Here is a 25767-nt window from a genome sequence, read left to right as displayed (position 1 = left end):
CTGGGTTGCATGGATTTATGTCTGTATATGTACATACAATGACTTCAGTTTATTAAGAAAAGTGCAACTAAAAGTGAAAAGCCACTGAAACAAATGTGGACAACTAGGCATGTGAGTCAGCTTCAGTGTGAATGTTATCTTAAGTCAACCAAAGTTTGATTTATAACTTTATTTTTTATAAAAACATGACTAACACCACTGTCAGAACATCAATCCTAAAAGATATAAAGGCCTATCTAAACAGCAAAATAAATACATTTTAAGAATTCTCCCACGTATTTGACTTAAATAGATTTATTTTGAATCTTAAACATTACAAAATATGGCACACTGTACAGACCCAGCAAACAAAAAGTTAACGGATAACAAAGTTCTGCATTGTGAACAATCCTGATTGTTTTCTTGCATTCAGCGACTTCAGTTTCTGAAACCCTTTAAGAAAACACAGCAGTCAAAATGAATTAATTTATCTATAGCATCCGCACCCATTTCACATATTAAGAAAGTATTGATCCACACCTTTGAGAACTGCGTACCAGCTTTTCAACCCTGAACTTGAAATAATATCATCAATGTCAGGAACAAACCGTCTTCCATCTGGGGGGAGAAAGGGAAATTCAATACAAATATGGCAAGCAATCAAAATCTGGACACTTCTATTCATATCACAGTTTCAAATGGAAGATTATCAGCTAAAACAAACACTCAGGATCAGCATTAACAGGCAATCGATTTGATTACTTCAAGAGTATTAGGGAGGCCAGATAACACTCACGTTTTCCCTTTAGGTATAGCATTGACTGTGGTCCCCAGTTCTTAGATAGCGTGGTCTATTAAAAGATATAAACAGCAAAAGAAACAGCATACGTAATCATAATAAAAAGTATTTAACACTCAAAAAAACGTACCTTTTGAATGCAATGACACTCTCTGACCAGTAAAAATATCACTGTGCACGTCCATAAAATCCAAATTCTTGGTATCTATGAAAAGAAAATAGATGGAAAATTATGTTATTCTACGCTAATGTATTCACATAAAAATAGGTATATGCATATTTACCATTTTTGTTGGATCAAGAATGGTTTTTGATCAGAAGATCTAAACAAATCTGTACGGTCCAGTTCTCTACTCCTCTATTTATATCCTTCTTTAACAACAGGACCCAAGGTTCGATACAACCCCCTGTGAGAGACATCACTTGCTTGCACCTTGTCCTATCATGGGAACGCTCTCTACATTAACCTGCACAAAAGCCTGACGTCAAGAGCATCTACCATAATGAAAATCAATATGGTGAGGTTTACCCTACAGCTGTGTTTCTAAAATTCTACACACAAGAAAAACACAGGTTTTTCCTAAGAGTGTCTCAACCTTGAATCCAAAATGGCTTGAACTGAGTTGCCTGCATAAGTAGTGGTCAAATTTTTGCTAAAGTGGCATTTGAGCAGGATGTCAATCAATTTATTTATATATCATTGAAATAGAAAAAAAAGTCACTGATGCATGAATGCAGTGACATCTCCATTACAGAAAAACATACACAAATGGCAAAATGAAAATGCCACACTAAATTTCTAATGCATGGAACCTGACCGAAATTCCCTGACACATGAACCGAGATCAAGTTTTCAAACAGTAGAAAAAGGATTCAGGACAAGCAGCAGGTTATGTGGTATTATAAATAAGGTAATATAAATTATACTATTATTTATATTAAAATATATAAATATTAATAAAATGTTCAATTAAAATCATTTAGATGTGACGCGGTGGGAATGAATGGAGATCCAATTTTTTTTTTATAAATAATAAATATTTTAATAATTTTTTAAGTAACATACCATTTATATTTAAATAAATAAATACGGACACAGAAAAAACACAGTGACAGCTCCATTACAGAAAAACAACTGCAAATGTCAAAAATATGTATATGCTAAATTTGTAATGCAAGAACCGATATCAAGTTTCCAAACAGGATAAAATATTCCAGAACAAGCAACAGGTAATGTAGAAAAAAACAATGTAAACATTGCTCATGTTCAAATTGTTTAAAAGTAAGGTTTTGTCAAAGATTCAGCTTTCTTTGGCTATAAATACAATATAATTTACAATAATATCAACATACTGCCAATAAAAACGTGGTTGGAATAATTTAAATAACAAAAAATAATTTAAATCATTTTTCAATAATATATTTAAATATAAATAAAATGTTCAATTAAAATCCAGCCGATGTGAAGTGGTGGGAATGAAAATAAAATAAAGGTAAATAAATAAATAAAATGTGCTATTCAAGTCGTGAGGATGTTAATTTTTATAACATCTCTTAATGTTGAGGTAAATGAAAACAAACACTTGTTGGTAACCAAAACACATCTGGATCAATCGTAACACTGAGCATTTGTTCCCCAGCTATTCATTGAATTGCACGCTGGTGGATTTGAATATTGATCGGATAATCTGCGTCAGACACTGGCCGAACTCCTCCAAAATCATTCTCTCAGTGTGAGCCGAAGTGTACCCTTCCTTCTCTGCCTCTTCAGCCTGGGCGAGGAGACAGCCGCATGTGGCTTCCACTACATCGGGCGTGATGCACACCAGAGGACTCCTATCAACAGAGACACCCTCAGTGACCAAAGGAATAATAAAACCCTACTGCTCTCATTTACTACCATTTGAAAAACAACCAACAAAGCACGACACAAACAGTAGCCTGTAACCTCAATCACGTTGGGCTAGTTTACAGTGTTGCCATAAATGTGGGCTAACAGTTCACAGAAACCCATGTCCAATCAGTCTTGAAGTGACACTGAAGGCCTCTTGATTCACATGATCTACAAAGGATCAACCTTGAAAGTCTTGGGCTCTTATTTTTACTCTTACAATATAATCGATATGACATAGCTGACCGTACCACTTATTGCTGTGAATGAATCTAACTGCATATGTGCTTGTGGTGTCACACAGAGGAAGTGGAGGTGGGAGGGAAACTCCTACTAAAAGACCACATTGATACACAATATAGCGGAAGTGAGGTGTATATATAATACTGTATTTTTGATATACAGTGTTGGCCAAAATGATTAGAACAGAGTATTTTTTTCACCAGCTAAAAAATGGTTTTAAGTCAGTTATCTTTTGCTGCAGTGTGTCAGTAGGAAATATCAGTGTCCATTTCCAAACATTAATTTTGCCATTAATTGTAATAATCCAGTGAGATTTTTGTTTGCACAAGGAGTCTAACAACAGCCAGTGCTCCACACAGAGATCTGATCTCATCATCATCCAGTCTGTCTGGAATGACATGAAGAAACAGAACAAACTGAGACAGAATAAACCTAGAAGAACTGTGGCAACGTCTCCAAGATGCTTCAAGAAACCTACCTGCAAAGCTCCCTGAAAAACTATGTGCAAGTGCACCTAGGGTAAACGCTACTTTAAACGCAAAGGATGCTCACACCAAATGTTGATTTGATTTAATAGAACTTAATTGATTAAGAAAATCTATTTATGACATTATTTTGACAGCATCCTCATTTTACAGCATTTTTACGCAAGCTCTGCAGGTAGGTTTCTTGAGGCATCTTGGAGACACTACCATTCAAAAGTCTGGGGTGAATATGATTTAAAAGAAAGAAAGAAAGAAAGAAATACTTTTTCAACAAGGACACATTAAACTGATCAAAAGTGACAGTAAAGACATTTATATAAAAAATCTTTCAAATAAATGATGTTCAGTCAACTTTCTGTACATCAAAGAATCATGAAAAAATTACAAAATCAGCATATTACAATGATTTCTGATGGGTCATGTAACACTGAATATTAGAGTAATGAACATTAAACTCTCAGTAACAAACGTATATATATATATATATATACACACAGTGCCCTCCAAAAGTATTGGAACAGTAAGGCCAATTCCTTTATTTTTGCTGTAGACTGAAAACATTTGGGTTTGACATCAAGAGATGAATATGAGATGAGAGATTAACATTTCAGCTTTTATATACAGGTATTTTCATCTGGATCTGATACACAACTTAGAAGATAGCACCTTTTGTTTGAACCCACTCATTTTTCATGTTACCAAAAGTATTGGAACAGATAGAATTAACATAGATTAAAGTGAAAAAGACTTAATATTTAGTTGCAAATCCTTTGCTTTCAATAACTGCATCAAGCCTGTGACCCATTGACATCACCAAACTTTTGCATTCTTCTTTTGTGATGCTTTTCCAGGCTTTCACCGCAGCCTCTTTCAGTTTTGGGGGGTTACTCCCTTCAGTCTCTTCTTTAGCAGGTAAAATGCATACTCTACAGGGTTTAAGTGTGGAGATAGACTTGGCCAGTCTAAAACCTTCCACTTCTTGCCCCTGATGAACTCCTTTGTTGTTTTGGCACCATGTTTTGGGTCATTATCTTGCTGCATGATGAAGGATCTCCCAATCAGTTTGGTTGCATCTTTCTGTAAATTATCAGACAAAATATTTCTGTAGACTTCTGAGTTAATTTTGCTGCTGCCATCATGTGTTACATCATTAATGAAGATTAATGAGCCTGTCCCAGAAGAAGCGGTGAAAGCCCAAGCCATTACATTACTTGTGTAATGTGTACTATAATGTACACCTGTGTACACTGTGTTTCAGATGAGCTTGTATGTTTGGGATCATGAGCAGATCCTTTCTTTCTCCAAACTTTAGCCTTTCCATCACTTTGGTCCATAAAATCAGTCCATAAAACCTTGTCCCAGAATTTTTGAGGCTCGTCTCCTATTCTTCTTGCTAATGAGTGGTTTGCATCTTCTGGTGTAGCCAGTGCCGTATCTACCATTGAGGACACCGAGGTCATGTCCTCGGTATTCTTTCGCGGAATTTCAAATTAGTCAATCCAGCAGTGATGATCAATGCCAAACACAGAACCCGGTCCGTGTCCGAATCCATTTATGTCGTCTGTATTTTCTCCCAATTAAATTCACATTCTCCGTCTAATCTCTCAGGTGAAATCTCCGCCTCTATCTGTCTTTGCAGGCAGCGGCACTTGACGTCACGTTACCTAGGCTACAGATTCAGAGAGGCGGGAAAGCCGTATGTTTTTTCACGTAAGCTCAGTACATCGATCGTAGTGTGGTCTTGAGCGAAATGCAGACATGAAGAGGAACTTGCATCAAACTAAATTAAGTTTTAAAAAGCCAACAACAGAAGGGCAGGGAAAGAGTAGGAGAGAAGGTGAGCCTGTGTGTGTCAGTGGCAGACTGTTCAGCACTGTCAAGCGCTAAGTTTCATTTGTCATTAGAATCCACTGATCTATAATAGAGAACTGGATAGCTCATGACGTCATAAAAGTGAAGCCACCGCACCGGTGTGTGTGTGGGGGGGGTTAGAAAAAATGACCTCGGTATTTGAAAAATCCTGGCTATGGCCCTGGGTGTAGCCTCTGTACTTTTGTTCATGAAGTCTTCTGCGAACAGTAGATTGTGATACCTTCACTCCTGCCCTCTGGAGGTTGTTGCTGATGTCACTAACAGTTGTTTTAGGGGTCACAATGTTTCTGTCATCAACTGCAGATGTTTTCCTTGATCTACCCGTTTGAGGTGTGTTACTTAGTACACCAGTGGTTTATTTCTTCCTCAGGAGATTCCAAATTGTTGTACTTGCTATTGTCAGTGTTTGTGCAATGGTTTGATTGATTTTTCATCTTCTCTCAGCTTCACAATTGCTCGTTTTTCACCCATAGACACCTCTCTGGTTTTCATGTTGGTTGCACGTCTAACTAACTATAAATGCAGTCTGCACGGATCTGAAACTGAGCGCAGACATTCAGTGCTATTTATTGTTTGAATAATCAATTAATAGGACACACCAGGGCAACAAAACACACCTGTCAGTCACATGTTCCAATACTTTTGCTCAAATGAAAAATGGGTGGGTTCAAACAAAAGGTGCTATCTTCTAAGTTGTGTATCAGATCCAGATGAAAATACCTGTAAATAAAAGCTGAAATGTTAATCTCTCATCTCATATTCATCTTTTGATGTCAAACCCAAATGTTTACAGTAAGTAAATTTTATTTATAGAGCACATTTAAATTCAGCTTACACTGACCAAAGTGCTGTACAAAACAATCATAAAATACAGTAATGTATAAAATAAAATACAAATTAAAATCCAAGATAACAATGCTAATCCATAAATTAAAATTCAGGAAAGGCCATAGAATAAAGATGTGTTTTAAGTCTAGACTTAAAAAAAAAACAGTCTACAGCAAAAATAAAGGAATTGGCCTTACTGTTCCAATACTTTTGGAGGGTGTGTGTATATGTATAATTTGCAAGTCTTTGACAAGACAAGCCAACAGTTCCTAGTGTTTTGATTTAATTTTTTTAAGAAATTAAATAAAAAAATTAAAAACACTGGAAACATTATTTCATTTTTATTTTTTTTACATGATTAGTATTACAATGGTATCACATGTACCTGGTTGGGTAGTAGAAGCTGGAGTCAGGCCTGTCCCACTCAGAGCTCTTCTTCGAAGGACTTTCTTCATAGTTTCGGCAGCCCACACACTTACAGGTGGACGTGCACATGATTTTGGCCTGTGTGGAATTGTAGTGTAGAGTGGCTCCAAATAAATACACTATTGAAGCACTATATGCATTATGCATGTATTACTACTTATCAGGTCAGCTTACCTCATAACACTCGCAGTAGTTCTTCAGGCAGCCTGAACGCTTGCAGTTGCAGCCTTTTGTGTGACATCCCTTCACATTCCCCTGTTTCCTACTGCCAATCTTAGGCCGAAAAGCCCCTGGATTCCTGTCCAGACAGGCCTAAAAGAAAATATAGAATATAAGAATTTTATCCATGGCATCTAGTCAAAGAGATCATTAAGTTGGTTTATTTTAAGAGGTTTCTGTCATGTGGTTGACCTTTATAGCCTGGGATCTCTCCAAGTTATATTCAGTATTATTGTAGCAGTTTAAGCATTTGCAGTTGTTGCAGACATCTCCGTTCGCAAAACATTCACAATAACTGCAAAGAAATTATTTGGTAAGAGCTGATTTTTCATGGTTGGGACATAGCAGTTATTTTTGTACAGAGGCATCAGTCATCGTGACCAAAGCAAATAAATTTGTTGGGCAACGCATCCATGACTCAGTAGAGGTTACATTTGAACAAATGAAAGGCAAACAAAAAAATCAAGAAAATACCTACAGTTTCAGACACTGAGATTTTGTGCAGTTGCAGGGTCGCTTTGATTTTTCCCACTTCACACTAATAAACAAAGAAAAGTTATCCCATAATTTTAACTTTTTTACAAAAATTACAGGTCAGTCGTCAAGAATGAATGTGAGAGCCATGAGGTTTTATAGTAATGACACTCATACCGTCTACGTCCTTTGGTCTGTCCTTCCTCTTCCAGTTCTACAATCTGAGTAGGGCAAAGCGCCTGATGAAGCTAAAAAAAAATTAAAAAAAAATAATTTATTAATTTCAAGTTAATTTTAACTTCAGGTCCTTCCACAACATTTTAACAGGATTGAGGCGGTCGAACAAATTGTGTGTTTGGGGTTGTTGTCTTCCTGCATGACCCACTTTCTCTTGAGATTCAGTTCTCGGACTGATAAGGTTCTTATGCTGGAATGCAGTGTTTTTCTTTCTCCAAACATAACACTTCTCATTTAAACCAAAAAGTTATATTTTGGTCTCATCTGTCTACAAAACATTTCTCCAATAGCCCTCTGGCTTGTCCACATGATCTTTAGGCAGCAAAGTTCTTTTTGGAGAGCAATGGCTTTCTCCTTGCAACTCTGCCATGCACACCATAGATGTTCAGTGTTCTCCTGATGGTGGACTCATAAACATTAACATTAATCAATGTGAGAGAGGCCTTTAGTTGCTTAGAAGTTACTCTGGGTTCCTTTGTAACCTCATGGAGTATTACAATGATCTTGAATTACCATACAAACATGTTGCATTATACAGTAAATTATACAAACGTGTTGTGAAGATCATATTGATAGATCCCTATTCTTTAAATAAAACAGGACCGTCAATGACACCTGACTGTCATCCAATCTCATTGATTGAAAACACCTCTGAATAGATAAGACTCTAATTTTGCCTACAAATGAACAGCTAATCCACTCACAAATATGTAATACCTTTTTATGGATCATTTTGCATAATGAAAGTAATGTCACAATTCAATTAATTGTGTTAAAAGTGTTTTAAGCAGTTTCTTTTGGGAGGAGGGGGGGCAATGTATGGCAAACATTTCCTCATGAGATTTACTGATTATGTAAGTATAGGCCTATATATATATATATATATATATATATATATATATATATATATATATATATATATGCAATATGATACATTCTAACCATTTACTCCATGTTTCAAACTGACTGATGCAGTTTCCCAGCAAAACTACCTGTGAAGCATAAGGTCCTGGTGCGAGGTTGAATGTGACACCTGCAGATGTCTTGTGGGTCTGAGGCAGTCCAGTGGACGCGATCTTCTCCAAATGTCCGGCATCTGATGCTGGACAGGACATTCAAATACTTCAACAGTACATTCAACTAATATCTACTAACCTCATAGTAGATATAATAATATGTTTATTAATGTAATAATTACAGGGCTGTACAGTGCGACATATATGTTGCATGTGCTACGAAATATCTGGTCTGTGCGATGAATAAATTTACCACTGTAGCACGCGTGCGATACAATTTAGCTTGTTCATAACACAGCCTCTTAATAGTGTGAAGTGATTTCAGTGTGCTTGTTTGTGTGTGTGTGTGTGTGTGTGTGTGAGAGATTGATTATACTTGGCAGTTAGGGGTGTGCCAATTTTGATTGTGGATGATTAAAATGTCTATATGCTTTTGAAGAAATATTGAAGTATCATGCTACAGCGCATATTATATTAGAAGCAGTTCTGGCTCCTCCGCCTCAATTACTGTACAATGCGACATACATAACTCTGTAGTAGAGTTACACTCATCGGACACTGCACTTGTGCCCAATCACAAAACTAATTTATTTACATCTGCTTTAAAGCCTTGCCGGTTAAACATTTTATACACATGCTTTTCTGATGTGCGCATTTCTGAGCTCTTACATGAAGCGTGCGAACACCGCACACTATAACAGCGCCTGGACTAAGTTGTCTTTCGCGTCTGATTGATTTTGCGTCTAATACTGTCAAAAAACACATAAGGTTTACATATAAACACAGTTATGTCTAAGATGAAAGTAAACAGTTGAGAAAGAAACTGATGCGTGCAGGTCTTAAAGCAACAGAACTAAACATGCTGCCGCTTGTCATTAAAGGAATAGTTTACCCAAAAATTGTATTTCTGTCATTATTTACTCGCTCACATGTTGTCCCAAACCCATGTCTTGTGCTGAACACAAAAAAAAACAAAAAAAGAATGTGGGTAACCAAACAGTAGCTGGTCCCCAATGGCTTTGATATAAGTGGGAAAAATACTATGGAAGTCGCTGTGGACCGGCAACTGCTTGGTTACCCACATTCTTCAAAATGACATATGTTCAAAAGAAGACAGAAACTAATTGAGGATTAAAACAACTTGAGAGTGAGTAAATGATGGTATAAAAATTAAACACTATGACAGAATTTTCATTTTTGGGTGAAGTATTCTTTTAATGTTAATAAAACAACAAAACAGAGAAAAATCACTCACTGCTCATGACTGATGAACTTTAATACAGTTGCTTTAAAAATGTCTAATTGATGCATATAGTGTCTATAGTGTTTTATTTTAATATTTGTTCATTCGATTTCTTGAATGTTAGGCTACTGCTAAATACTCTACCTGAAAAATAAAGCACTGTTTGTTTTATTTGTATATTGTATATTGGTATTGTGTTAGTAATGTATATCTTTGTTCTTATTTTCTAATAACAAAGATAAAATAATGACAAAGATTTTTATCTTTGCCCATTTTGGCCTAAATGTCTGCCATTCTTTTTTATTTTGTTACCTTGAAAGTTTTTTTTTACAATAGGGAAAATGGCAAAGAATCGTGATTAAAATCGTGAATCATGATATTCCTGAAAAAAATTGTGATATGATATTTTTTGCCATATCGCCCACCCCTAAATTGTGCTACAACTATTTGGCCTGTGCTACAAAGCTTTCAACCTCTGTACCACCAGTACTACGTGCAAAAAAGTTAACGTACAGCCCTGCATTGATAATTTCAATTAGCTTTAAAAATGCTTGAGTTTATTTTTAACAACAATAAATGCATTTCATTTTACATGCAAAAAGGATTATTTATATAGAAGACTGAAAGGCACAGCAACAAAATAAGGCCTGTTCAACTCTAAGGAGCATGGGAAGCATGGAAAATGGCCACGAAACACTAAATTATCATGGTTTTGGCACCAAAAATCCTTGATGAGCATTACACATAAACCTCAGGGGAAAAAAATCAATTATGAAAACTGCGTGAATAAAAAAATACATTAAACGAATTAAAAGGTCTACATTTTGTAATCGTTCAAGTATAATCGTTTCACCTTTTCCAGTGGGTGAGTGGTCCTCAGTAGGGTAGCTCTGCTCAGACGGCTTTGGCAGAGACACTGTGTTGAGATCCGTCAACAGAGAGTGAGGAATCTGATCAGGACTGCAATGGTTCAGCACGACGACCTGCCCTCCTCCGGTCACATCACACACAACCTGCACTGGCTGTAACATCTCAGAGAAGATGGCCCATTTCATCAATTTTGAAATGGCTTCATTTTTATTTATCTAAAATCTGGCACAATCAGCCCCTGACACTCTGACTAATTTATGACTAGTGGCATCCGATGAAAATGCAAATATAATGATTTTAAAAACAGGTCTTTTATTGTTTGGAAAAATGAAGGATCTTTCGTCCATTAATTTTCTTTTGAAAACCACATATATATGACAAATATTTTATTATGCTACTAGATGTTTGAACCATGACTGATTTTTTTTTATCATTTTTTGAGAGAATAATAAGAATTATGACGTGTGTTTGTTTGTGGCAATAATATATATGTATATATATATATATAGGGCATTTGAGAGAGATAATACCTGACAAATATTGGACGTCTCATCTGGAAGCTTCTGGTCACGAGGCGACACAAGAAGAGCATGAGGCTGATTTCTCTGAAAAATTATATACGCATAAGCCATTAAGTCCCTTTGAACCAAGCTTCACATACATGACACCAACATCTTCAGATTGCATATTACATCATGATGTCTGAATCCTTGATGTGTAGAATAACCCTCCAGACTGTAAACATCTGCACCATCAGAGCTGATACTGGTGACAGCTCGACAGATCTCTCCCTATGAGAGAAAGAATTCAGCAAAAGTTTTACTTATTGAATGAGTTGAAGACATAACATGTTTGCTTTATGTGTTCGGTTCTAATTTCAGATTTCACATAGAAAATAGTGCACACTCACTGATGACATGCCATAATGAAAAGCCTCCTGGGATGGCCAGGAGCTGTACGGTTGGCCTAGTACATGCTGATAATGGCTAGACTGAGCCAGTAAGTATTCAGGATAGGACGCTGAGCTGAAGTGGGCCACTGGAGGCAAAGGATCACATGTTAGCTGTGGAAGAATCCTGTAAGTGGTGTAGGCGTCCTCCTGTAAGGATTCTTCCATCCTGGAGTATCCCGGTACTGAATGCATCCCATGACTGATGAGATTTGCCATTCTAGGACTTTCATGAGTGTGGTGTAAAGGAACAAGAGACCCTTCAGACAAGTCTCTTTTGTAGATGTACTCTTGGTCCTCCAACTCATTCATTCTCCTACTCTAGATGGCGCTGGAATCACACAGGCATTTAAGAAAACAATGTTAATCTAAAGATGCTGTATAAAAATGTTAGAAAACAGTTTAATTAAAAATTTTTGTAGTTCTGTGCTTTTGTCGTTCTTATAAATCTTTAATTTTAAGATATTTCTTTTATTTCAGTTACAATTATTATTATTAAAAAAATAACAACACTGGTCCCGACTACGTAGTTATAGTGAATATACATTTTTCTAACGTTAGTTATACTCTTCCATTCTTAATACATTTATTTTGTGTTGAGCTAAAAAGCTATCAAAAATGTGTTTAATACAATATATATATAGATAACCAAATATTTAAATAAGATGTTTAGTTTACTAACTTTGAGGTGAACTGGTTTTGCTAGCGATTTAGCTAATCATTCATCCACCTCAAAATATTAGTAAAATATCAGATCATTATGATATACTTACCAGATAACTAAGCGCGAAATGCGTATTTTGACCACTTAAATGAACAAAAATGAACTTATCTAAAACTGTATAAGAGTTTTGGATATGTTTTTCGATGTTTCAAATACTGTAGAAAAGCGCGAACTTAACAGGATTTGAGCTCACGCGCATAAACACCGCGAGAGGGCGCGCGCATCTGTATTTCACATAATTATGTTTTATTTTGTAAATCCGCTTTGTAAACAATAAATGAAGAGTTCAGAGTTCAGTCGAATTTTTATCAGGCTGCTATATTTATGTTCAGTTATTTTATTTTTATTGCATAGACAGGGACCTATACATTGCCACTAGAGTAAAATTACTGAACCTAAACATAGGAGCCTGATAAAAATGCTCATTTTAGATGAAAATTTCAGATGGCACTTAGAGGTTTTTGCATCTGAACTCTTCACATTAAGATGATTTAACGACGCATTTTCACACAACCATTACAAAAGCAAGAAAATTTAGCAACTTCACCTTCCCCTCTAATTTTTAATGCATTAGCTCATGTTTGGACGCTTATGAAACTAACCCCGCCTCCAGCTGCACTTAAGAGAGCGCGCTTGGAGTGCTGCCCACGTCTTGAAGATGAAGGTCAACTTCTCAAAGTGTCACTCGGTGCTCATCACAGGGGCAAACAGAGGTCTCGGACTGCAAATGGTCCGACAGCTGCTCGATTCGCCGAACAGACCCCAAAAGATCATAGCAACCGCGCGGAATCCAGCCGCTGCAAAGGTAGGTCATCACAGTGCACCATAGCATCTGTGCACCATAAACATGTGGCTTAACTAGTGATTATGGTTTGCTGTCTTTGTCAGGAACTTCAAGAACTCGCCAAATCGCATCCAGACGTTCATGTTTTGCCTCTAGGTGAGTTGCATTGGCACGCTTAACAAAATATAAGAGAATTATTCAATGAAATATTCCACTTCTGCATCATCATCAAGAAGATATTTGTATAGAATTCTGTTTGTGTTTAGTTCACTGACTATATATATATATATATATATATATATATATATATATATTTAAATTATACATTCAAAAAAATAAAACATGCATTATTATTTAATAATTAAAACAATAATGTATTTTAAAAACCACTTAACATCCACTATAATACATAAATCACATTGAAATAATATACTAGTGAAGAGCAGTTCTTATATATGTCCAGTAGGTGGAGACAAAAGACAAAGGTGATTCTTATTGACATGGACACACATACTGTTTTATTTCCACAAAAAAACTATTTATTCCATGATAAACTAAATATAGAAAGTCCAAATTATATTTATGTAATTGTTATTTATAGGAAAATAAATAAATAACGTTTCTGGAAATCATGGGAATATCAGGAGGGTTTTAAATGGTGTTTTTCAAATTATGATTGTATTATTTATATGCTATTATAGTATATATTCATATTTTATATGAGCATTTTATACACTCTTATAACTCTTTCATTTTTATATGTTCAGTTTTAGTAATTTTGTTATGTGCATTTACATTTTTTGTCATTTATTTAAGTTCAAGTTTAAATCTGAACTTATTTATGTCACTTGCCATCTAGTTGGTTAATTCCAAGCATTATTTAAATGGCTTAAAACAATTTTTAATAGTTTTAGTTAACAATCATAATACTGGTCCTGCATAAGTAACAGAAGGTTGTGTAGTGAATACGTTTTCTGGTTATGCTCTTCCATAGAATATTTCATTAGTTTCTTGTCTCTTCTGTGTATATAAATAAGCCATTGAGATGGTTGATTTGAAAGCAAATTGGTCTTTTGAGTCGCTTCTTTTTAATGAATCGGATCAAATGGATTCACAAATCAGTCTGTCTTTATTATTTCAGATGTGACAAGTGACAGCAGTGTGGATGCAGCAGCGCAGTCAGTGGAATCCATCGTGGGCGCAGATGGTTTGAACTGCTTAATTAATAATGCGGCGATTAATATAGCGTCTGAACTGGACACGGTCACTCGAGATGCCATGATGAAAACCTATGAGAGTAACACAGTGGCTCCTCTTTTTGTGACCAGGGTAATATGACTGGATTAATTACCATCCAAAAGCGACTATAATCTATAATAACGGTATTTTATTTTTTAGTGATTATTCATTTGAATACCCCATTATCTTTTTTAGGCTTTCCTGCCGTTGTTGAGAAGGGCAGCAGCTGAAGGCAGTGATGTGGGAATCCAGAGAGCCGCGGTGATCAATGTGTCGTCCGTCCTGGGATCTGTGCAGCTCAACTGGGGCGAGGGTGCGAGCTTCAAGAGTTACGCATACAGGGCATCTAAGGTACTTTTTAGTTGGTTTGTGGGAAAAATGATGACTTCTATATAAAGTACTTAACTTTGATTTTTGACATATTCTAGAGTGCCTTGAATATGGTTACAAGGTGTTTGGCTGTCGATCTGGAAGCTGAGAAGATCTTATGCTTCGCCCTTCACCCTGGTTGGGTGCGCACTGATATGGGCGGACCAATGGTGAGTCTGAATGTGTTTTTCAATTGTCTTAATACAAATGGCTTTGTTTTAACCCATTTTCTTGTGTTTGAAGGCACCTTTGAGCCCAGAGGAGAGCATATCATCAGTGCTGTCTGTCATTTCTGGATTAACGGAGAAGCATCATGGTGGATATGTGGACTACACTGGGAAAAGCTTACCCTGGTGATCTCCATATTGTGTGTCACACTGCCCGAGTGCCAGATGACCGCTGAGAAGCTAAGACCAGAGAAACAGCCTGCCATATTAATTATTCATGTTTCCACCTGTATGTACTGACCAAGAAGTAAAATAGTGAAGTAACCTTAGGTCTTTGGAGAATTGAATCGTTATGAAAGGTTACAGGGGTGTGTTTATACTTTATCATGGTTATTGCCTTTTCTATGAATATAAAATAAAAGATAAGACAGACAGTAAGGTGAGTCGAATGCCATTTATGAGTTTTATTTTTGAATCCATCTCCACATCAGCCATCAAGTGATTGTGACAGATTAAAGTTGCGTGGTAATATTGAGAGTTTAGCGTGTCGAGAACAGTGCGGTGGAGAAGACGTTGAACGTTAATACAGCCTCTGAGAGCGAGTTCAGCCGGGTGCGGTGGAGGTCAGTGCTGGATTCGGTCGAAATTAGGGTTGACTTATTTCCTCTGACGTAAGAGAGGAAGGCAGACTGTCGAGAGCTCCGAGTTCTGCAAGATGAAGTAAGTACAAATGTGAAAATTAGAACAATTCACTTTCTTGCAGTCAAATTAAGCTCTTATTTGCCTCAAATCTACAGAGATGGTTATTCAGAATTGCACGGTATATATATTGCTTGTCTTTTATGTGTCTGTTTATTAATATTTTGATGGTTTCAGTTAGTGGTAGAAGTCAGAGGTGAATTCTAAATGTATTAATTTAATTCTGCTTTGTAATTTGAAATGAACTGGTCAAGACTAACAGGACACATTTGAATTTAAGATGGAATGACTGGATTGAATGGTTAACAGTAACACAGCATAAGAATTTCAATAGGCCAACACAACAACAAAAAATGACTGAAAACTGAAAACTTTTTTTTTTTTAGTTTTTGAACAAAAAAATAATAATAATGGGAAAAATCCCTGTAGTATAGCCAAATATCATTACAATTTAAAAAAAAAAAAATTACTCCGGTAAAAATAAAATAATTTTATTTAATATTTCAGTATAACATGATCCTTCAAAAATAAAATAATTAGAAATTTAATTAATTTAATCAAAAGGGGCTGATTTATAATGTATGTCTCTTTTGATTAACAATGCATCTTTGCTGAATAAAAGTATTTATTTAAAAATTTATATACTATATATATATATATATATATATATACACACACACACACATATATATACTATACTCCCAGCAATTTGAAGTTGATATATCTTTATTTTAGTTTCATAAATCTGATTAAAAAAAAATCTCTAATAAAATAAATAATAACTGCACTTACCTTTTAATTTGAGATAAGAAAGAAAGTCTATAATAGTGTGGACAATGTCTTCATCTGCTATCCTCAGAGCTGCTAAAAAGCAAAAACAAGATTTTATAAGGTAATTTTAAGTTATTATTTTACTTCCAAAGCCTTACCACAACATCTGTGAAAGTACATTAACGATAAATGAATAGTGTAATCAACGTCCCAGCCTTTAGAGAGTCTGATAAACCATGTAGAACAATGATCTTAATTAACACAAATTGGGTTTTCACACTGATGAGTCCCTACAGGCGGTGCATGTTTCTTACCTGTCTTGAAATCTTCCTCTATGGGCATTTCTCTCTTGCCTGCCACTCCGTGCTTGTCGCTAAGGCTCCTGTGGCTGTCTATGGCATCTGATCACAAAGCAAAACCACACATAATCACATTGATCATTTGAACAGCCCACTGAGCACCACGCCGTCAGACCCTGACGCCCTGCCTGTGGCACACATATGTTCCTAATCCGACAAGTCATTATCCGAGGAATATCTTTTTTGTTTGGTTTCTGTTTTTTTGGGACAGATTGAGTAGAGCAACCTGCAGGAATTGAGTCATGGAATTGCTTTTTTGTTGCAATGCAAAGCACACGCTCACACGCTTGTGAAAAAGAAGTGTACTTTTAGTGTATACTTCAAATCTTAGAAGTATATTTTTAGCATCTGTATTTGCAGATGATATTACATAAATTAAAGAAAGTCATCTCTCATGACTGTTTATTAACACACTTAAGTACTTTTAAAAATTGCACTGTAATTGTAATATAAATTGTACCTTAAAGTACATGTCAATTCAGGTTTTAATAATCTTTTGTTGTGCTTTAAAGAACTTATTTTGACGTGTGACTAGTAAGCACATGTAAAATACTTGATTATAATTTTAACTGTGGTGCGTTATTTTATATTACATTTAAAGTTAATTTATTTTAAATGTACTAAATATACTAACAAATATATTTAAATACATGACATACAAGTTTCAATAGAAATTGCATTAAAGTATATTTTAATAACTGTAAATGCTTGTCATTACATTCGAAACTACACTTCAACCATATTTCAAAGATGTACTAAAATCCTACTTAAGCGGGTAAAAAAAGCACTTTTAAGTTCAACTAACCACATTTAATATAAATTTAAACTATAATATATTCAATTTAGTTGCGAAAAATATGCAAGTGTCCAAAAACTTGCACTTAAGTATATTATTTCCATAACTAATCATTTTAAAAGTATTCTAAAGTGTACTCCTTTTTCACAAGGGCACCCAAAGCAAAAAAGAGCAGTTTGACAGCAAAAACAACAGCAAAAGCTCACAGCAAGTGGACAAGCAGAGACAGAGGGTAAAGCGAAAGATAGAGGATATAAAAAGAGTGAAAGGAAAACAGCTTATATATTCAGAAAGAAACCTGCTGCTAAATGGGTTAGTGTTAATATTTGATTTTAAGGTAATATGGCAGTATTTAGAAAGTTCATGAAGAATACTTCATGCATTTGCACAAAGAATATGTTGCTAAATTATGCCCTCAAACAGCACAATAGCAATGATTGATCTTTCCAGTTAAGTGAAAAGATCTTTCTTTGATTCATGCCAAATGGAAACTTCACCAGCAATGCAAAACAGCACAAAGAGCGGAACGCCACAGAGCAATTCCTCCTCTGACTTCAATAACCTGCAGGTGCTATCTTACATTGACCAAGCAGATCTTCTCTCCCCCTTGCACTGGGAGTATCCTTAATCTGTATAAGGTGATCAATACGACCTGAAACACAGGGAGCTTATGTAACTGACCTACACAGGTGAGCTCAACATCAGTGTACCCCAACACATTTCATCAAAGAGAGCGAACAGGCCTGCAAAGACAGTACGGCAAACTAAAGAGTCCAAGGTTTAAAAAGCAGACCTGTGAGCTCAAAGCAAAAGTAAAGGAAAATAAATGAAGAAAAAATGTAGGCCTATACGTCAAAACAGTTACATAAATCATACGCAACTGTTTTTTAATAAATGGATATGGGGAAAGATAGAGAGTGGTATTATCGGAGAAGACAAAAAAAAGTCTACAAAAGATGTAATAGGGAACTCACGAGGACCAAGGAGATACCCAGCGCTGTTGAGGGTCCATCCTCTCTTCTCTTTTGCCTGTTTTATAGAATATTTAATATATAAATATAGGAAGTACAAGTTAATAAATATATACTGTAAAAAAAAAGAAAAAAAAAAAGCCTTTTTATTTACGGTTAAAAACTGTTAGCTGTGGTTGCCAGAAATTCACTGTAAAAATGGTTTCAGATATTACAGAATGACATAGGCTGCATGCTTATTTTACGAATGCATATTTACATTCATTTAGCAGACGCTTTTATCAAAGTGACTTACATATTTTATTAAGTGATATAATGTTAATATACCAATCTACTTGAACTAACAAAAAAAACGTAAATGTTTTTCGTCATAATTTTTACTTGCAAAAGAAAATTGCATTTGTTGTTTTACAGTAAAATACTGTGAAATTTTATTAAACAATGTTAAACTATTTATAGTTTTAACAGTTTTATTGTAGGCTATAGCCTTTTTATGCAAAAATTACAAACATTTTACAGTGTAGTTGAGACTGGGGCTATCTCAGTAACAGGTTTTGAGTCAAAATTGAAATTATACAAATAATTGTTTTCTTTTGCAACAGTTTTGTATAATCGTTCGATATCCTATATCTTAAAATAATTGTTTAATGTGTCATTTAAATTAAAAAAAAAAAAAAAAAATCATTTAAAAAACATGTTTTAGCTATGTTGATGTATCAATGTGTCCTATGGTGTGAAGGAAAAATGTAAAAAAAAACTAACAATAACCTCTAACATTGAAGATCTCTCATGCTATTTGTAACTCTAAGAATGAAGATACATTTTTCTCATGTTATTTGTATGTACTTTTTTTTTCACACCATAGGACACAGTCTCATTTTTATTTGTCAACTATATGCTGATTTTGAACTAGCTTAAATGGTTAGTGTTCCCAAAACAAATGTAGGCTATTTTAACTAAGTCGGGGCAAGTTATTATGTGTTTTATTTGTTATAAATGTAGGCTACACGTGTTTCAATATTTATTTTTCCATAGCAGCTATTGTTATTGACATTTTAAGCTACGCTTTACATTTATGCAATTTAATAATTTTGCCGAAAACCCATATAATATTCTATTTAATGCCGCATCCCTTTGTGACAACTACAGCGCGACAGCATGTCCAGGTATTGGGGCATGTTGTCACAAAAGTAAACGAGCGTTCTTTTTTTTCTGACGCAACAACAGTGCAAATGTTCAATATTTAGAGGCAAGATTTTAAGTAGCGTGTTTAAACAGAAATTGTCTTTAAAAAAATCCGCCGTGAAATTATGAGAACAATTTACTCAGGGGAAAATGTGACAACTAGTCCCGATCTCCCCTAAAGATGTTTCAAGGGAGTGTTGTTACACAGAACAGTTCCTATATCTTCAAGAAATCACTGTTTCAACTTTTCCGTGATTTAATATAGCTGCATTAAAACATACAGGATTAAATATGAATAATTTTGAATCAAAGTAACTCTTACCGCAATCACCATTCCGAGTGTTTCCGTGAGAACCGCGCACACAATAAGAGACACACAAACTCCACCGACACACTTGTGCATCTGAAAAGCAGCATCAGTATTATGAAACACACAGAACATGCACAATCAGAAGAAAACAGAAAGGAGAAGTCTGAGAACTTACCCTGAGTATATCAGTTGGGTCTTTGGAGAGTAAAAACACTAGTTGGCTAATATCCCTTGCTCCTGGTCCTCTGATGCTCCTGGGATCCGGAGCCTTTTATTGAAAGGGAATGTCTCACCTCTGACGTACTTACATCAAAAGGTGACATCGTCAGGCACTTCATCAATGACGCCAGAGCAAATTACCAACGACCGAGTCTGTTTATGTCTATGGATCACTTAATTATCGTCTTATTGATTATTGTATTGTCATAAAAAAAAGTCCCATATAGTTCACCTTCAAGAACCACCCATCAGATCTATGTAAGGAAATTATGTTATGGATTTTACATTTTCCAGTTTGGCATTCCAAGCTCAGCATAAGCTCACACATTTTACAATAACAGAAATATTATTTAGCTTCAAATACTCTTAAAATATAGGATGCTTCTAAAGGATTAAAGAAATAATGTCATTGTTGACCAATAAATGAGTAAATGTTAGATTTACGTCAGGTTATTTTACAATTAAGTTTTCTTTCAATGAGAGAGAAATAATACAATTTTTTTTTTAAATATACTCTGAAAAAGTGCTTAGGTTTTACAAATGCAGTCTTTGTATGCATTTTTTAAAGCACGTGGCACTTTATAGCACTTAATCTTTTTTTTTTTAAACTGAAGGTAAAAATATTTGTATTTTAGGCTATATTTATTATCATATTTACAAATACACAACTTTGTGACAGGTTACACATGAACAAACCATACCTTTTTTCTTTTTTTTTCAGAAATGATGCCCTCATTTAGTAGGTCCAGAGGTTAATGTGCATTGGTACAAGGACATTTGCACCTGCTCAAGTCACCCTTTACAATTGTTATTGATCCATGTTTACTGACATGTTAACACATGCAAATAAACACTATTCACTATTCATACCACACAAGGACATTTTTTCCTTGCTTTATTGAGTGCTGAAGGCAGTATGTGTTCATCTGTTCATATGGGTGGATGGTACATTCCAACAAAGTGCAGTTTTACAAAGCCATTCATGCCTTTGTTAAAACTCCTTAAGATTCTATCCCACTCCAGGTAAACATACTGGCTGGCAATCATGAAAATAACAATTATTCCCAAAATAATGAACAACATGAGAAGAATTCTGATAGCGCTTCTCAAAAGGCTTTGTTCCTTCTTATGAAAAGGACTCTCAGCTTCCTCGTTCTGCTTCTCAGTTTCTTGAGAGCTGCGATCTTGATTGTCTGCATGACATTTCTTCTGAGGATGTCCCTCGCCAATTGGATGGATGATGGAGGCTGTTGGCGATGAAGCCCTTGATGAAAATGGAACAGAGTGCATACAATCTTTCTTTTCAAGGAAATCAGTTAATACAACTGTGTAAGGTGTCTTATTTTAATCTAGAAAAACACTTTTGCAGGCATTTTAGATGAATACAAAATGAGATTCCATATAACAAAATTGTATGATATATTCTGTATTAGCTCAATACATATATAGCCTATCTAATTAATCTGCACAAGAAAAAGAAGCCTACCTGTAGTCATTTGCAAGATGCTCCTGGTTTAAATCCGGTTTTGGCGTTCCATGAACATTAATGAGTAATCTGAAAACGGCTCGAGAACGGCAGTGTCCAGGACAGCAGGATTTCTCTAATTTTACTAAATTTACCGAGTTCATGGCAGTAGATGTCTTATCGACCTATGAGACAAACATTTCAATATCATTCCATTTGTCATTCAGTATAGTTTCAGTCATGGTGCGAATTATAAAGTACCTTTTAAGGAGTTCCACGAGATTAAACATGATAAATAATGCTTAATCTGAAGGTAAAGATCATCTCTCAAAATGCATAGTCAATTTGGGCCAATAACAGCTAGCTGAATGTCAACAGATAGCCCTAGAAACAACAACCATAGAAACATCACAGAAATTCTAATGGTTTCCAAATACCATTACCAGTTATAAACTTTTTACCTTTAAAACCATTCAAAAAATGTTTTTCTGTAGTGCGTTTGGGACATATCCCATTAGGATTTAGAGGTTTTAACAAGCCACCAAAAGAAGGCGACCAATTACCAGTAGAGACCACTACAGTTACCATTAAAACCAATACAATTCCCATTATAACCAGTAAATCCATTACAAATTCTGTGATGGTTTCTTTTGTTTGTTTTTTTCCAGCAGGGAGCAAAATTTGTTATATTTGAGCTATGTTAAAACATTAAGATGGTGCATAATTACAGCAACGTTAGCCTACTTGTCATGATTAATCGACGCACAGAACGAAATAAAAGCACTGGGAGGCGTAATGTTTGCTTTGGTTACTTGATGCGGAGAAACAGATGTAACGTTACGAAAATGCGCAAATTTTTGGAAAACTTCGTCGTTACTGAACCTTTTGAACGCTGTTCATACTTCGCACCCTGATTTCAACTAAGTTACTTCTGAGTTTCCACTCAAAATCACAGGAAGAGAATATAATAATAATAACTAGCCTTAGTTATAATTAATCAAACCCAACTACCTCAACTCCTTTCAAGCCCGTCTTCTGTTTCATTACTGTGTTCTGTGTAACTGTAAAGGGACCAAAACAATTAAATTTAACAAAGGATCCCGGAACGTGTAAACTTGAAATCAGCGGCCTGGTGTTGCTATGGTTACCGCCTCAAGAGAACTATGAGGTTCTCACGTTCTCATGTCTACTTTGCGTCAACTGAACGTATCCACGCGGAGAAGTGGAGAACTTTTTTCACTACAAACCAATGTGTTAAGATTACATTAAAATAACATGGTAAGACATACCAGTTTGCGATATCAAACAGAAAAACCAGCTGTTTTGTCAAATGGCGGAAAGCGAATAACACCGGAAGCCAGTCCCATAAAATTCACAAATGTTCGCGTGGAAAAAATAAGGTGGATAAACTTACATTTGTAATCCATATTTGAGGGGTTATTACAACATTTTTTTCATAACAATGACCTTGCTAAAATGTAAAGGCATTTTTAAACAATAGCATCTTAGCATTTTATAGCCATTAATTACAATCATGTCTCTTTGTCCTATAGGGTCCATTATGAGATCACATCAAAGAAAGTCCTGAATTGTCTCATTATGACGCATGGTGTCCTGAAGACCACAACTGACTTTGTATCGGATCTGCAGTGGACTTTCTTTTCTGAAGAAGACTCCCTGTACAGTAATTCACATCCAGCATCATTTCAGATTACAATGAACATCAGTCTTTTATTCACGGTTAGCTGTTCCAAACGAGCGAAAACAAACAAATTCACTGTTCTTGCCCCATATATTTCTTCCTTTTATGTGTGTTTAGATGTGTCTCTAGGGAGACCAACCTGGCGGGTACCATAAACCTTTTTATTTCAGTAAAATAAGTTTATTTTAGAGTCCATTAACTGGCATTTCCTCCTTTTGCATCATTTAACATTATTGTCACTTTTGATGGATATCACCGTTCCACACAGCTGTCCGTTTCTCACCTCTGCTGAGCATATTTGCTTGCCACATTTCCGATGGATCTAAAGATACGTGCTGCCTGTGTGTTACTCTCATTGTGTTTAGCTAGACTCTTAAAAATAAAGTTTCTTTAATAGCATTTGTGGAGCTTTTAAGATCCATGGAACCTCTCCATTCCACAAAAGGTTCTTTATATTGGAAAAATGTTCTTTAGATTATTAAAATGTCCTTCGCACTAAAATAAAAGGGTTCTTTTAGTGTTCAATGAAAGTAACCAGAAATTGTTCTTCTATGGCATTAACTATGAAAATTCCCTTTTGGAACAGTCAGCTAGGAATAGTTTGCCCAAAAATGGAAATCTGGAGATGTATTTTCCATCCAAGATTTGAAGATTTGGAGAAATGGTGAATGGGTGCCATCAGAATGAGAGTCCAAACAGCTGATAAAAACATCACAATAATCCACACAACTCCAGTCCATCAATTAATGTCTTGTGTGTTTGTAAGAAACAAATCCATCATTAAGGTGTTTTAACTTTAAACTATGACTTCTGGCCAAACTAGGAGTCCTCTTTATCCATAATAACATTTACTCTAGTACTTAGTGAGGGCATTGCCATGTGCTGTCCCTCTCAGCAGAATATTTTAGGGAAAATTACAATTAATTGCATTAATAATAACTGTTATTTAGACAAAAAAGGCATTTTCATATGGTTATGCTGCTTTTAGCCTTTATACAGACAAATAATTTAGACATTCATTTGTACCAAATTGGTCTAACTCCAATTTGATCAGGTTGGCATAATTAGGTTATACTGTACACAGGGTCAAGAAAAGACTCCTGTATGAAACATAACATAATCAGCTGTATAATTTTGTTAGCAGTGAGAAATGGCAATTTAAGTAAAGAATCTTAGTCTCTCCAGCTTTTTGAGACAGTACAGTTCCGGTGCACTCATGCAGGAGAACTGCAGCATGAATACTAATTTGTTTGCAATATGGGATAAATAACAAGCAATATAGACAGTTTAGACTTTTTTGCTCTCAGATCATCTAGTATTCAAATAGACTATTTAAAAGTATAGTTGTTTTCCCTGAACATTATGCAAAACCCCGTGACTCTGTGAAGCAATAAAAACTGAAAATCCTTTTTTGGCACAGAAATTCATAATTTATAAATATCTCTATGTATTTAAATATTTAATTTGCATGCTGTTTATATGGTATATTAAGACCTTTAATAGTGTTTTATTATATTAATTTTAATGTTAGAAAATTGGTCAACAAATATCCAAATATATAATTTACATTACAAATGTTTTATCCCAAAACAACAATTAAATTGTTTTTGTTAATATATATTATTTATTGCTCATTTTGATTTCATTTTAATGTCACCAAAATGGTATTATTATTATGTAATATGAGATGGTTTTTAACAAACATTTTTTTTAATATTTTAAATTTAAATAAATTTTATATTTTATAAATATTTAAATATTTTTTGATGTTAAAATATATTTTTTGTAACTTTTTTATTTAATATTGTTACCAAAATGGTATAATGATATAATTCTATAGACTGTTTTAGTTTTTTAAACAATATTTAAAATTTAAATATATATTTTATAAATATTTATTTTAGTGAAGTGATGTGAAATACGGCCAAGTATGGTGACCCATACTCAGAATTCGTGCTCTGCATTTAACCCATCCAACGTGCACACACACAGCAGTGAACACACACACACCGTGAACACACACCCGGAGCAGTGGACAGCCATTTATGCTGCAGCACCCGGGGAGCAGTTGGGGGTTCGGTGCCTTGCTCAAGGGCACCTCAGTCGTGGTATTGAGGGTGGAGAGAGTGCTGGACATTCACTCCCCCCACCTACAATCCCTACCGGCCCAAGACTCGAACTCACAACCATTGGATTACGAGTCCAACTCTCTAACCATTAGGCCACGACTTCCCTAATTTTAATGTTTATTATTAATTTTATTATTGTGTATTTAAAAATTATTTCATTTATTGTCAGAAAATTGGTAAATGATGCCTTTTTTTTATCCAAAATGAATAATCATCAATTAAGCCTTTAAAAAAACATTTGAATACAAAATGTGTATTTAACATTTTGTTCTATTGACATGTCAGGCATCAAATGTAACTTTTGTATCTTGTAATTGGCTTGATGACAGTTTTTGATGCCGATAATG

The 25767-nt window shown here is 35.0% G+C and overlaps 3 protein-coding genes across 4 annotated transcripts; 1 reads left to right on the top strand and 2 right to left on the bottom strand.

Moving 5' to 3' along the window:
• Nucleotides 1-177: 177 nt before the first annotated feature.
• On the bottom strand, nucleotides 178-12461 carry LOC306866460 (uncharacterized protein). Its single transcript, XM_079411688.1, has 15 exons — nucleotides 12305-12461; nucleotides 11493-11862; nucleotides 11275-11373; nucleotides 11113-11187; nucleotides 10566-10743; nucleotides 8446-8555; nucleotides 7394-7464; nucleotides 7221-7280; nucleotides 6935-7037; nucleotides 6698-6835; nucleotides 6483-6601; nucleotides 909-983; nucleotides 776-830; nucleotides 520-597; nucleotides 178-432 (listed from the first exon to the last, which is right to left on the bottom strand). The coding sequence occupies exons 2-12, from the start codon at nucleotides 11841-11843 to the stop codon at nucleotides 947-949; spliced, it is 1341 nt and encodes a 446-aa protein (XP_079267814.1). The 5' UTR covers nucleotides 11844-11862; nucleotides 12305-12461; the 3' UTR covers nucleotides 178-432; nucleotides 520-597; nucleotides 776-830; nucleotides 909-946.
• Nucleotides 12457-15267, top strand: LOC306866461 (C-signal-like). The gene is made up of 6 exons (XM_079411689.1): nucleotides 12457-13060; nucleotides 13144-13195; nucleotides 14181-14368; nucleotides 14474-14629; nucleotides 14707-14817; nucleotides 14891-15267. Exons 1-6 carry the CDS (start codon nucleotides 12914-12916, stop codon nucleotides 15002-15004), a joined length of 768 nt encoding a protein of 255 aa, XP_079267815.1. The 5' UTR covers nucleotides 12457-12913; the 3' UTR covers nucleotides 15005-15267.
• Nucleotides 15265-20130, bottom strand: LOC306866463 (galanin peptides-like). Of its 2 annotated transcripts, XM_079411691.1 has the most exons (7): nucleotides 20081-20130; nucleotides 19918-19998; nucleotides 18414-18468; nucleotides 18020-18091; nucleotides 16599-16685; nucleotides 16306-16377; nucleotides 15265-15522 (listed from the first exon to the last, which is right to left on the bottom strand). In XM_079411691.1, exons 2-7 carry the CDS (start codon nucleotides 19996-19998, stop codon nucleotides 15461-15463), a joined length of 429 nt encoding a protein of 142 aa, XP_079267817.1. In that variant the 5' UTR covers nucleotides 20081-20130; the 3' UTR covers nucleotides 15265-15460. The 2 variants fall into 2 exon arrangements, with proteins under 2 accessions (XP_079267817.1, XP_079267818.1); XM_079411692.1 differs by lacking the exon at nucleotides 18020-18091.
• Between the last annotated feature and the right edge of the window lie 5637 nt (nucleotides 20131-25767).

The sequence above is a fragment of the Barbus barbus genome (genome assembly GCF_936440315.1).
Source record: "Barbus barbus genome assembly, chromosome: 48".
NCBI lineage: Eukaryota > Metazoa > Chordata > Actinopteri > Cypriniformes > Cyprinidae > Barbus > Barbus barbus.
Note: the sequence above shows the minus strand (reverse complement) of the source record. Positions and strands in the feature narration are given on the sequence as shown.

What these genes read in the sequence shown, in the direction of transcription:
- LOC306866460 (XM_079411688.1), bottom strand. Translation starts at nt 11,843, where the DNA reads ATGAATGAGTTGGAGGACCAAGAGTACATCTACAAAAGAGACTTGTCT. An exon ending in TTCATTATGGCATGTCATCA is followed by an intron (nt 11,374 to 11,492) that starts GTGAGTGTGCAC and finishes TTTCTCTCATAG; the next exon opens with GGAGAGATCTGTCGAGCTGT. An exon ending in CAGGACCTTATGCTTCACAG is followed by an intron (nt 7,465 to 8,445) that starts GTAGTTTTGCTG and finishes ATTTTTTTTTAG; the next exon opens with CTTCATCAGGCGCTTTGCCC.
- LOC306866461 (XM_079411689.1), top strand. Translation starts at nt 12,914, where the DNA reads ATGAAGGTCAACTTCTCAAAGTGTCACTCGGTGCTCATCACAGGGGCA. An exon ending in CGTTCATGTTTTGCCTCTAG is followed by an intron (nt 13,196 to 14,180) that starts GTGAGTTGCATT and finishes TTATTATTTCAG; the next exon opens with ATGTGACAAGTGACAGCAGT. An exon ending in CTGATATGGGCGGACCAATG is followed by an intron (nt 14,818 to 14,890) that starts GTGAGTCTGAAT and finishes TTGTGTTTGAAG; the next exon opens with GCACCTTTGAGCCCAGAGGA.
- LOC306866463 (XM_079411691.1), bottom strand. Translation starts at nt 19,998, where the DNA reads ATGCACAAGTGTGTCGGTGGAGTTTGTGTGTCTCTTATTGTGTGCGCG. An exon ending in AGAAGATCTGCTTGGTCAAT is followed by an intron (nt 16,686 to 18,019) that starts GTAAGATAGCAC and finishes CTTTGTGATCAG; the next exon opens with ATGCCATAGACAGCCACAGG. An exon ending in AGAGGAAGATTTCAAGACAG is followed by an intron (nt 16,378 to 16,598) that starts GTAAGAAACATG and finishes TTTGCTTTTTAG; the next exon opens with CAGCTCTGAGGATAGCAGAT.